The sequence below is a fragment of the Rhinopithecus bieti genome, unplaced genomic scaffold (assembly GCF_001698545.2).
Source record: "Rhinopithecus bieti isolate Rb0 unplaced genomic scaffold, ASM169854v2 scaffold_19610, whole genome shotgun sequence".
NCBI lineage: Eukaryota > Metazoa > Chordata > Mammalia > Primates > Cercopithecidae > Rhinopithecus > Rhinopithecus bieti.
The window spans coordinates 214,200-226,801 of record NW_016809486.1 but is presented as its reverse complement, the minus strand read 5'-3'; the positions used below and the strand labels follow the sequence as shown (position 1 = coordinate 226,801).

At 42.4% G+C, this 12,602-nt stretch overlaps 1 protein-coding gene and 1 long non-coding RNA gene across 4 annotated transcripts in view; one reads left to right on the top strand and one right to left on the bottom strand.

Annotated features, from left to right (window-relative positions):
- The first annotated feature begins 4,693 nt into the window (after positions 1-4,693).
- Positions 4,694-12,602, top strand: part of OAS1 (2'-5'-oligoadenylate synthetase 1) — a 13,980-nt gene continuing 6,071 nt past the window's right edge. Inside the window, exons 1-3 of the mRNA XM_017889532.1 lie at positions 4,694-5,117; positions 6,477-6,810; positions 8,999-9,183. Coding sequence (XP_017745021.1) covers positions 4,962-5,117; positions 6,477-6,810; positions 8,999-9,183 — 675 coding nt within the window. The 5' untranslated portion in view covers positions 4,694-4,961. The remainder of the gene's footprint in view (positions 5,118-6,476; positions 6,811-8,998; positions 9,184-12,602) is intronic.
- The window catches only part of LOC108540458 (uncharacterized), a 43,089-nt gene continuing 37,058 nt past the window's right edge, over positions 6,572-12,602 (bottom strand). For 2 of the 3 annotated variants that reach the window (XR_001888678.1, XR_001888679.1), the window contains exons 4-5: positions 10,650-10,751; positions 6,572-6,664 (exon numbers count right to left, since the gene is read on the bottom strand). This is a non-coding gene — a long non-coding RNA (uncharacterized LOC108540458). Of the gene's footprint in view, positions 6,665-7,527; positions 7,626-10,649; positions 10,752-12,602 lie in introns of those variants that run through there. The other variant, XR_001888680.1, reaches the window with a different exon arrangement.

Genomic DNA, 12,602 nt, shown 5'->3' with positions numbered 1-12,602 from the left:
TATTATGTATTCATAATAATTAAAAATAATTTTTGACTGGGCATGGTGGCTCATGCCTGTAATCCCAGCACTTTGGGAGGCCAGGCGGGTGGATCGCCTGAGGTCAGGAGTTCAAGACCAGCCTGGCGAATATGGTGAAATCCTGTCTCTACTAAAAATACAAAAAATTAGCCAGGCATGGTGGCAGGCACCTATAATCCTTGCTACTCGGGAGGCTGAGGCAGGAGAATCGTTTGAACCTGGGAGGCAGAGGTTGCAGTGAGCTGAGATCGCGCCATGGCACACCAGCCTAGGCAACAAGAGCAAAACTCCATCTCAAAAAACAAATAAAAATAGTAATTTTTTAAAAAAGAGCACTGTGAAAGCAAAAGTATGCATATAAGAGGTATCTTTTGGCTGGGTGCAGTGACTCATGCCTGTAATTCCAGCACTTTGGGAGGCCGAAGTGGGTGGATCACAAGGTCAGGAGTTCAAGACCAGCCTGGCCAACATGGTGAAACCCTGTCTCTACTAAAAATATAAAAAATTAGCTGGGCGTGGTGGCAGGCACCTGTAATCCCAGCTACTCGGGAGGCTGAGGGAGGAGAATTGCTTGATCCCAGGAGGCGGAAGTTGCAGTGAGCCGAGACTGTGCCACTGCACTCCAGCCTGGGCAAAAGAGCGAGACTTTGTCAAAAAAAAAAAAAAAAAAGAGGTATCTTTTGCTTGGCTCTTATCCATATCTGCTGTGTGACCTTGAATAAGTCACTTTCCCTTTTTGTTCTCTGACTACACGGGTAGACATTAGAGCATCATGATTCTCTATGTTAATTGTTACACCCCACAAATGTGCCTTTGTTTCCTAATCATTAGCCGAAGACCAAGACCTTTTTGCCGAGGACAGGCCCACTGACTGGAGTCCCGCCCTATCTTTCTCTCAAAGCAAAAGAATGAGTGGTCTATAGTTTCCTGTTTCTGTTTTTTTAAAGGAAACAATAATTTAAAGCCACCTGCAAAGGCATGAGGGCATAATCCTGGACATAAGTGGATTTGTTCCAACTTATTTTCTCAGTCTTCTATGGGATCATGTCACTCTTAGCTAATTCTATGCAATGCTTGCCTTTATTGCATCTTTCCAAAAAATTCGATGTTGGTTTCCTAAGGACAGCTCTCTCTTCCACTCATCTGTGTGTGTGTGTGTGTGTGTATAGATATATATATATATTTTTTTTTTAATCAAAAATATTTGACAACTGCAATTGCCATGAGGACATTATGGAGCAAACAAAATTTTATTTATTTATTTAGAGACAGGGTTTCACTATGGGAGCAAACAAAGTCTTATTTATTTATTTACTTAGAGACAGCATCTAGTTATGTTGCCTAAGCTGGTCTCAAACTCCTGAGCTCAAGTGAGCCTCCTGCCTCCACCTCCTAAAGTGCTGGGATTACAGGCCTGAGTCACTGCTTCTGGCTAGAATCTTTTTTTTTTTTCCAGTTAATTTAGAAAGTTTATTTTGCCAAAGTTGAGGACGCACACCCATAACAGAGCCTCAGGAGGCCCTGATGACACGTGCCCAAGGTGGTCAGAGCACAGTTTGGTTTTGTACATTTTAGGGAGACATAAGACATTAATCAACACATGTAAGATGAACACTGGTTTGATCTGGAAAGGCAGCGCAACTCAAAGCGGGGAGTGGGATTCCAAGGTATATAAGACACAAATTGTTGCATTCTTTTGAGTTTCTTTTGAGTTTCTGATTAGCCTCTCTGAAGGGGGCAATCCAAAATGCATTTATGTCAGTGAGCAGAGGGGTGACTTTGAATAGAACAGGAGGCAGGTTTGCCCTGAGCAGTTCCCAGCTTGATTTTTCCCTTTAGCTGAGTGATTTTGGGGCCCCAAGATATTTTCCTCTCACGTTTCCTCCCTTTTGTTTTTAAAAATATTTCAGAGAAAGCATTTTAGAAGAAAATGAGTCCCTAGTATCAGGTTTCATCTGAGGATGAAACTTGGCTAAGATGGTTTATTGCTACAGGGGTAGGTCCGGAGTTATTAGGAAAGCTCATTTTTAGAAGGTTGTAAAGTCTCATGTCCTATGAAGAGAAAATAGGAGGAGGAAGGGAAAACAGCAACAACACACAAAAGAACAATCCTGGAAAATCAAGATATAGGCCAGAGTACTTCGAAGTTCACACATCAGCAAATAGGTATGAAAGTAGCTTCTGTCTGTAAATATGTTGTTATTTTTTTCTGAGGTTTAAGTTGTCTAGCTCCAGTTTGCAGGGCTTTATAAAAGCACAACTTAGTTTTCAGTGAGTCCAAATTAGGGAAAATGGGGAAAAAAGAAGGAAAAAATTTAAAACGTTATTTTGGAGACTTGTAGCCAAGAAAAATTAGAATTCAGTCCAAACTATAGAAAATAATAAAAATTGAAAACATTAGGCAAGACTAGAATGTAACAACAGGTGCACTATAGTTTTTGAAACATAATGTTTCTCCAGTTTCCCATTTTTACTAAAGGTGAATCATGGTGTGACTGGTTTGCTTTATCATACTTGGCCTAACTTTTGCATAGAGTGCAGCAAGAATCTTCAACTGGTAAATGAAGTGAGTATTGCAAAGACAGCACCCCACCCCCAAGGTGACATTTAGTCTTAGGCCAAAGTCAACATCTTATACAGTAGGAGTGGAGTGTGTCAATTCATGAATAATCTGGTTAAGAGGTTAAGGGGTTGTAAGAAAGATAGTTGGCATTTACAAAATATTTAATCCAACAAAAACAGGAAACACATTCTTCTCAAACTCACACAGAACATTCACCAAGATAGATCATGTTCTGGGTTAGAAAACACACTGTAACAAATGTCAACAGAGATATGTCATTCAAAGCATGCTCTTAACTACAATGGAATTAAAAAAGAAGCCCATGAAAGAAAGATAGCTGGAAAATTCCACAATATCTGGAGATTAAAGAACACACCTCTAAATAACACCTGGGGCAAGGAAGAAGTCTCAAGAGAGGTTTTGAAATATTTTGGGCCAGGCTCAGTGGCTCACGCCTATAATCCCAGCACTTTGGGAGGCTGAGGCAGACAGATCGCTTGAGCCCAGGAGTTTGAAACCAGATTGGGCCACATGCTGAAACCCCGTCTCTACAAAAAATACAAAAATTAGCCAGGCATGGTGCCACGCACCTGTAGTCCCAGCTACTTGGGAGGCTGAGGTGGGAGAATCGCCTGAACCCGGGAGGTCAAGGCTGTGGTGAGCTAAGATTGTGCCACTGCACCCCAGCCTGGGAAACAGCGTGAAACCACGTCTCAACAAAATAAACAAACATATTTTGAATTAAATTAAAATGAAAAAGCAGCCTATCAAAAAGTGTGGGATGTAGTAAAAGTAGTGTTTAGAGGGAAATTTATAGCGTTGAATGCATATATTAGGAGAAGAGAGATCTAATTCAGAGAGGGATGAACAGGTGAGGCACAGGGGGGTTTTAAGGTAGTTAAACTGTTGCAGGGCAGGGGAGCCCCAAAATTGGGACATCGTACGGGAAGGTTCTTGGCTTTGTCCAGGAAAGAATTCAAGGGTGAGCTAGAGGAGGAAGAAAAAGGTTTATTGAGGCAGCAGGGTTATAGCTCCGTGACTGTCCCTGCAGAGCAGGACCACCCCATAGGCAGTGCTTGGAGAGCAGCAGCTCAGGGCAGTTCTACAGTCACATTCATACCCACTCTTAAATACATTCAAAGTAAAGGCACGTTATTCAGAAATTTCTAGAAGAAGGGTGGTAACTTCTGGGTCATTGCCAGGGAATGAGGAAACTGTTCATGGTGCTGGTGCTCATGCCAGCCAGTCTTCAATCCAGCCCTGAGTCAAGCCCCACCTCTGAAGCTGAGTCCCACCTCCTATCTCAGAACTATCCTGCATGATGCTATAATGGTGGATACCTGTTATGTTTGGCAAAACCCACAGAACTGCAGGACACAAGAGTGAACCTTAATGTAAATGGACTTTTGTTAATTATGATGTATTAAGATCAATTCATCAATTGTAACAAATGTATCACACACTGTTAGTAATAGAGGAACTTATTGGCAGAAGGAGAGAGCTCTTACGGAACTCTCTGCACATTCAGCTCGATTTTTCTGTAAGCCTAAAACTGCTGTGAGAAACAAAATCCAACCTGGGCAACATACCAAGACCTTATCTCTACAAAAAATAAAAAATGAGCTGGGTGCAGTAACGCATGCTTGTAGTCCCAGGTATTCAGGAGGCTGAGGCAGGAGGATCGCTTGAATCCAGGAGGTTGAGGTTGCAGTGAGTCATGATCATGCCCCTGCACTCCAGCCTGGGTAACAAAGCAAGATCCTGTCTCCAAAAGATAATAAAGTAAAAATCTACTAATTGAAAAGGAAAAAAGCATAGTATAATACCATTCTTAAGAAAAAGAAAAGAGACCTGTGTTTGTGTGTGTGTTAACATTAAAAAAAATCTCGAAAGCTCTATATCAAAATGTTTATAGAGGCAATTTTGTAGTTTTAGAATCATAGATGATCCTTCCACTTCCTGATTTCTCTGACTTTTTTCTTTTTGCAATGGGCGTGTACTGCTGAAAAATACCACAGACAACTGTGAAATGATTTCATCAACAACAAAAAAAAAAAAATAAAGAAGGAAACACAAAATCTGTTAAATATGATTTATGTTGGCCGAGGGTTAAAATGCATTTCCAGAATAGAGTTCAGAGAAAGGCTGGGCTGCTAGTTGCTGGTTTAAGGACAAAGGGTAAGTTTCAGGAAGCAGAAAGCAAGCAGATGAAATTCAGCACTGGGATCAGGGGAGTGTCTGATTTGCAAAAGGAAAATGAAAAGACAGCTCCTCCCTTCCAAGGAAACAAAACCACAGCAGCCCAGGCTCAGTCAGCAGAAGAGATAAAAGTGAACAGGTCTGGGAGCCAGTTCTGTTGCCACTGTCTCTCCTGTCGATGATGGATCTCAGAAGTACCCCAGCCAAATCTCTGGACAAGTTCATTGAAGACTATCTCTTGCCAGACAGGCGTTTTCGCACGCAAATCAACCATGCCATTGACATCATCTGTGGGTTCCTGAAGGAAAGGTGCTTCCGAGGTAGCTCCTACCCTGTACGTGTGCCAGATGTGGGGGGGGGGGGTTTAAAAAAACAAAAAAGTGTGAGGTCGCAGGCTGCCTGGCGAGGCGGAGGGTGGCTGAACGCACAAGAGCTTTCGAGGATGAGAATGCAGGAGACAGAAAGAGATTAAGAGAGAGAGACAGGACAGTAGAGAGAGAGAGAGAGAAACCTAGAACCCAGGGTGCAAATGTGAGTACAGACAGCTGAGATCTTCTGGGCTGGTGGTTTCTTATTTATCCACACAGTATGATAAAATAGATTCTGGGGTGAAATGCTACATCCCTATTATTAACAAGTGACCCTCCCCCGACCTTCCCGCTAAAGTTTATGAACCACTGTCCTAGGCCATGCCTATTTCAGAAAAAGGGAAACTGAAGCCCAGCTCTGGTAAACAACTGGCTAATTAGTGGCCAGGCTAGGGGCTCACCATTTCTGCAGTGAAGAATCATATGTTTTGAAAACAAATAGCACCTGCTGGCTGCAAGACCTTGAGCGAGTCACTTAACTACTCTGTGTCCCAGTTTCCTCAGCCATAATCCCCCATACTGTTGCAGTCTTGCCAATGCACCTTAATGTAGCAGCTTCTCATTGTCTGAATTAGTACCCAAGGTTCTTTGTCCTGCATCCAAGAAAATTAAGGAACATGGACACAAAGGTGAGCTTGGAGCAAAAGTTCAGTAAGCAAAAGAAGAAAGCTCTCTGTGCTGTGGAGAGGGAAGTCTGAGTGGATTGCCAGATTGCAGATGAATGCAAAAAACTTTTACAAGAAACTGCTCTCCTCCCTGTAACTGTTTGAGAAACTTGTTATCAGTAAAGCTGTGCAACTCCCCTTACCTTATGCAGCTGTGGGTATGTCTCTAGGCAAGCACAAAGCGCCACTTCTCTTGTGCGTATAACTGTGGATTTGTTTCAGGTAAGCCCCACTCCCTGCGCCAGTTTCAGGCAGGCCGCTCCTCCAGAGCCCAGCCTTGACCGTTTACCTAATTGATTTTTCCCCTTCTTCCCCTCAATACCTCACAGGGCCGTGCAGATTAAGTAAAATAGTAAGTGTAAACCATCCAGCATAAGCTAGTCTTGGGCATAGTAAAGGACAATGGGAAAAGAACACAGATCCTGGAAGAAGGCCCCCAGGTTTGAATTGTATCTGCCACCTACTAGCTGGGTGATGGGGCTGATATATTATCTCACTGAGAATCCATTTTCCCATCTGTAAAATGGGGACTAATGATAATGGCACCCAAATCATAGCATCATTGCGAGCATCATAGGAGTTTAAGACATGTGATGCCTTCAGAACAGTGGCTAATGCTCCATTATGTTAGTGATTGCTCCTGTCATTTTATTTAGGGAGGTTTGCCGCACTAATGTCAGGTATTATTCTTGTCTTCTTTTTCAGGGTGGCTCCTCTGGCAAAGGCACCTCCCTCAGAGGCCGATCTGACGCTGACCTGGTTGTCTTCCTCAGTCCTCTCACGACTTTTCAGGATCAGTTAAATCGCCGGGGAGAGTTCATCCAGGAAATTAGGAAACAGCTGGAAGCCTGTCAAAGAGAGACGGTGTTTTCCGTGAAGTTTGAGGTCCAGGCTCCACGCCGGGACAATCCCCGCGCGCTCAGCTTCGTGCTGAGTTCGCCCCAGCTCGGGGAGGGGGTGGAGTTCGATGTGCTGCCTGCCTTTGATGCCCTGGGTGAGAGCTCCCAGCTTCTTTTTCTCCCTCTTCCCATTTCTGAGCAGAAATCTCCCACAGCTTGAGGGCTTTTTGCCCCAACAGGGCATCCCTCTAAAGCAGGGTGGGAGGAGACCTTAGAATCTCTTCCAGGGCAAGAATGAATGTGGTCATGATCTATCACAGGAGAGACACTAAACAGCAAATTGGCATAATGTGAGGACAAAGACATTTCTTACAGAACATCTGCAAGGCTTACTGGTTCTGTTTATGGCAAAATGTGTGAATTTTATCTTTCTAAAATCAGGCAGCAAAGATGTGGCTTAAAGTTCATGTTACTTTCATCTTTGTCCTAACATGAGATCTCATCAAACTTGTATGCAGCACGTTGGGAGATAGATATTTATAATCTGCAGGAACATTTGGACAGGAAGTGTAACCTCTCAGAGGCTCCCTCGCCACATCAGGAGAATTGGTAAAACCACACTGCCTATATCATATCATTATTTTAAGCGATAAATGATCATCTACAGTCAGCTCTGATGAATAATAGGTGTTCAAAAATAGGAACTTCCAGTCAAGTGTGGTGGCTCATGCTTATAATTCCAACACTTTGGGAGGTTGAGGTGGGAGGGTCGCTTGACCCCAGGAGCTCAAGACCAGCCTGGGCAACAAAGTGAAACCTCATCTCTACTAAAAATTTTAAAACATTAGCCAAGTGTGGTGGTACATGCCTGTGGTCGCAGCTATTCAGGACGCTGAAACTGAACGATCACATGAGGACAGCCAAGGGTTCAAGGTGTCAGTGAGCCATGAATGTGCCACTGCACTCCATCCTGGGCACAGAGCAAGAGCAAGACCCTGTCTCAATCAGTCAGTCAATCAAAACTATGAATTTCCCAGCTATATACGAAGGTGCCTCAGAACACCACAGTGAACTCAGAGAGGGATACGGAATCGTTCAGATTTTAATTTGTTGAGGGAAATGCAATGACGTCTGCCACAAGCCAAACAAACAGCTACTATTAAATTGTTTGAACTTACTGATTAGTGGCTACTAATTAATAGTTGGTCATTAAATAATAATTAGTGATTAATTATCAAGTAATTAGTACTTAATTAAAGGTACTGTCACAGTTTCCTTTAGTCCTAGGGCAGCCATAAAAAAAAAGGTTGACACTCCAAAGACACCAGGGTATGAGAAAGTTTTGGATTCTCTCATTTGTGCCATCTCCTGTGTTGGAGGCTAGAGTACAATGGTTGTAAAAGACAAGAGGGAGAAGACTGGTCACACTGGCTCACACCTGTAATCTCAGCACTTTGGGAGGCCAAAGTGGGGGGATCACTTTAGGTCAGGAGTTCAAGACCAGCCTGGCCAACATGGTGAAATCTCATCTCTACTAAAAATACAAAAATTAGCTGGGCATGGTGGTGCACGCCTGTAATCGTAGCTACTTGGGAGGCTGAGGCAGGAGAATTGCTTGAACCCAAGAGATGGAGGCTGCAATGAGCCAAGATCATGCCATTGCACTCCAGCCTGGGCAACAGAGTGAGACGCCATCTCAGGGAAAAAAAAAAAAACGAAGTAGGGTGAAACAATAGACAGCCATGGGGGTTAGGGGGCTTTTTTAGACAGGATCCTGAGGGAGGTTCCCTGAGCCTGAGTGATGAGAAGGAGTGAGCCTTGGGAAGATCTGGAGGTTCTGGGAAGAGGAACGGCAAGTACAGAGGCCCTGCAGCAGCAGTGACCGTGGCACATTTGAAGAAGAGAGAAAGTCAGAGAAGTAGAAAGTGGGCAAAGGAAGCAAGAGAGGAGGTGAGGTGGGAGAGGTTCCAGAGACCAGATCACACTAGACATCATTGGCCACCATGAGGACTTTGGGTTTTAAAATTCCAGATGTTGTGGGATGCAGGAAGCAGCATGATCAGATTTTAAAAGTTCTCTCTAGGTGCCAGGTTGAGAACAGGCTGTGGGGGAACCTGTAAAGAGGTTGCTGCCATAGTTCCAGCGAGTGATGTGGTGGCTTGGATGGAGTGATGGCAGTGGAGAGGGCAGGAGGGAGGATCGGGAATAGACCTCAGGCTTCCCAATCCTGGGTTTGTTGCACTTTCCAATCAAATCCCATGGCAAGGGGGATTGTCCCCTCGGAGTGACTGAAGGAACTTCTGAGAAGAGCTGACACCTAAATTGTGGGTTTTGCCTGAACAGGTCAGTTGACTGACAGCTATAAACCTCAGCCCCAAATCTATGTCGAGCTCATCAAGGAGTGCGTCTCCCTGCAGAAAGAGGGCGAGTTCTCCACCTGCTTCACAGAACTACAGAGAGACTTCCTGAAGCAGCGCCCCACCAAGCTCAAGAGCCTCATCCGCCTAGTCAAGCACTGGTACCAAAATGTATGGCCCTCCTACCAGGCCTGGCAGATCCTGTCTCTACTGGGAGCAGAGTGGGGTTGGGGAGCAGAGAAAGAAGGGAATGAAGGAAAGAGGTGGGGGAGTGGTGGAGGGAAACAGAGGGAGGGAAAGAGGAGAGAAAGGAAAAAGAGGTGGAGAGGGTAGAGGGAGGAGGCTGCAACAGAAGGGAGAATGAAAGGGAAGGAAGAGAGGAAGGAAGGGATTTTGGTGTTCTGTTCACTGCAATATCCCCAGAACTTAAAACAGCCTGGTGCATAATAGGTGTAAATAATTGTTGAATAAATGAATCAATGCTACACACACACACACACATAGAGAGAGAGAGAGTCAACCACACTCTTCAAAAGGTGGATAAGTTAAAACAAGAGTTTCAAACAAATATATGTTCAGATGCTCTTTCCTCCCACTTACTGGCTAGCTGGCCTTAAGTAAGCAACTTAACCTTTCTGTTATTTCTGCTTTCTCATCTGCAACGAGTAGCATGCCACAGCTATAGTAACATGGCATATAGTTGGTCCTGATTAATGTGGCATCTTTTAGCCACCACAAGAGTACACATAATAAAAACTAACATGTATTATGTACTTAGCTTATCTATGTTTTGCAGATGTGATATGCTTTTCTGTTCACTTTTAAATGCCCTGCATCTTAGTCAACTTTAGCAGTGATTCTGTAAGTTAGATAAGGTTAGGTATTATTATGAAACCCATTTTACACCAAGAAAAACTTGGGTCAACAAGAGAAACTCCTTGGGTCACATGACTCATTCGACCAATAAGTAGCAGAAGTAAAATCTGAATTTGGCTGGGCATGGTAGCTCATACCAGTAATCCCAGAACTTTGGGAGGCCAAGGCAGGTGGATTGCTTGAGCCCAGGAGTTCAAGACTAGCCTGAGCAACATGGCAAAACCTCATCTCTACAAAATAAACTAAAAATTTAGCTAGGTGTGATGGTGAGCACCTGTAGTCCCAGCTACTGGGGAGGCTGAGGTGGGAGGATTGCTTGAGCCTGGGAGGAGGAGGTTGCAGTAAGTCAAGACTGTGCTACTGCACTCCAGCCTGTATGACAGAGCAAGATCTTGTCTCAAACAAACAAAAACTCAAATTTCGGTCTACTGACTTAAGAGTTTGCCTGATAATAATAGGCATTCAATATATATTTCTTGAATGAATGAATGAATGAATGAATGAATGAATGAATGAATGAAAATAATCAGGGATACATTTTCCAATTTAAAAGCAACACCTCTAGGTAAAAAGAGACAATCATTTAGTTGCTAGACTTCTAAGTGTTTGCTGTTCCATGAATTTTAATCATGGAGCCTGAGGATTGTAGAACTTACAAAAGCAGTTCTTGACAAAAGCAGCACTGGCCCCAGGGACATATTGAAAATTAATGAGGGTGTTTTTGGTAACCGTGGTGATGGGAGGACATGGGTGCTACTTACATTTAGTGGAAAGAAGGCAGGAATACTAATTGCTGTACAATGATTACGAGAGTCCTGCACAGCCAAGAATTATCTTTTTCTTTCTTTCTTGATGCTTTTCTCCTTTAAAACAAGACAAGATTACAATATTTTAACTCCACTAACCACCATCATCACCACCTCCAACTTGTATGCTACATTTCTTGTATATTTCAAGTCTCTTTATATTTTCAAGTGCCTCGAAGTATTATTACTGTTTTACAGCCAAATGTTTAGTTAATCTACTCACAGATTTACCACTTTCTTCACTATTCATTCTTTCTTACATCTCTAACATTCCATCTGGGGTAATTTTCCTAACTGACCATACATCCTTTGGGATTTCTTTTGATGATGGTCTATTGGTAGTAAACTCTCTCAGTTTTTGTCTGAAAATGTCATGCTTTTGCCTTCATTGTTGAAGGGTGCTTTTGCTGGGTGGTCATTTCAGTACACTAAATATATTATTCCATCTTCCACTGTCATCATTAAAAAGTCAGTTGCCAGTCTTTACTGTAGCTCTTTTGTAGATAACCTATCTTATTCCTCTGGCTGCATGTAAAAGTTTTCTCTTTGTCTTTGATTTTGTTTAGCTTCAATCTGCTGTGTCTTAATGATGGGTTCCTATTATTTGTCCTGATAGGGATTCCTTTAAGAGTCCTGAATCTGTGGATAGGTATCTTTAATCAGTTTTGAAACTTCTCAGCCATTCTTCTAAAATATTGATTCTCCCTCATTCTCTCCTCACCTTCTGGAATTCCAATTAAATGTATGTTAGACCCTACTCTATCTTTCATATCTCTATACTCTCTTCTGTATTTTCATTTTGTCTATTTTCCATGCTTTATTCTGAATAGTTTCTTCTAATCTACCTTCCAATTAACTAATTTTCTCTTTAGCTATATCTAATTTGCTGTTGCACTATTAATTACAGTTGCCATTTTTATCCTGAAATTTCTATTTCATGTTTTTGTATCTGCCATGTTACTTCTTATGGCTTTTAATTACCTGCTAACTATTGAAAGTTCTTATTTTATCCTGTGAATATGATATTCCTACTTATTTTATTTTTAATTTTTATTATTTGTTAATCTTATGTTTTATTTGCACTTCTTTTCTGTGACATGAGCACACACAGATTCATGTGTATACATATATGGCCCTGATACCTGATACCTCTCCTTTCCTGTCCTCACTCAAACCACTGATCACAGAGAGAGGACTATTTTTTTTTTAATTTTTCTATTTCAATATGTTTTTGGGGGAACAGGTGGTGTTTTGTTACATGAATAAGTTCTTTAGTGGTGATTTCCGAGATTTTGGTGCACCCATCACCCAAACAGTGTACATTGTACCCAGTGTGTAATCTTTTAACCCTTGCTACCCCCCACCCTTTCCCCCCAGTCCCCAAGTCCCATGTGTTATTCTTATGCCTTTGCTTCCTCATAGCTTAGCTCCCACATATGTGAGAACATACAATGTTTGGTTTTCCATTCCTGAGTTACTTACTTAAAATAATAGTATCCAATTCCATCCAAGTTGCTGTGAACGCCATTATTGTGTTCCTTTTATGGTTGAGTAGTATTCCATGGTGTGTGCATGTGTATGTGTGTGTTTAACATTTTCTTTATCCACTCATTGATTGATGGGCATTTGGGTTGGTTCCATATTTTGCAATTGCAAATTGGGGTGTTGTAAACATGTGTGTGCAAGTATCTTTTCTGTATAATGACTTCTTTTCCTCTGAGTGGATACCTACTAGTGGGTTTGCTGGATCAAATGGTAGATCTACTTTTAGTTCTATAAGGAATCTCCACACTGTTTTCCATAGTGGTTGTATGAGTTTACATTCCCACCAATGGTGTAAAAGTGTTCCCTTTTCCCCACATCCAGACCAACATCTATTATTTTTTGATTTTTTATTATGACCACTTT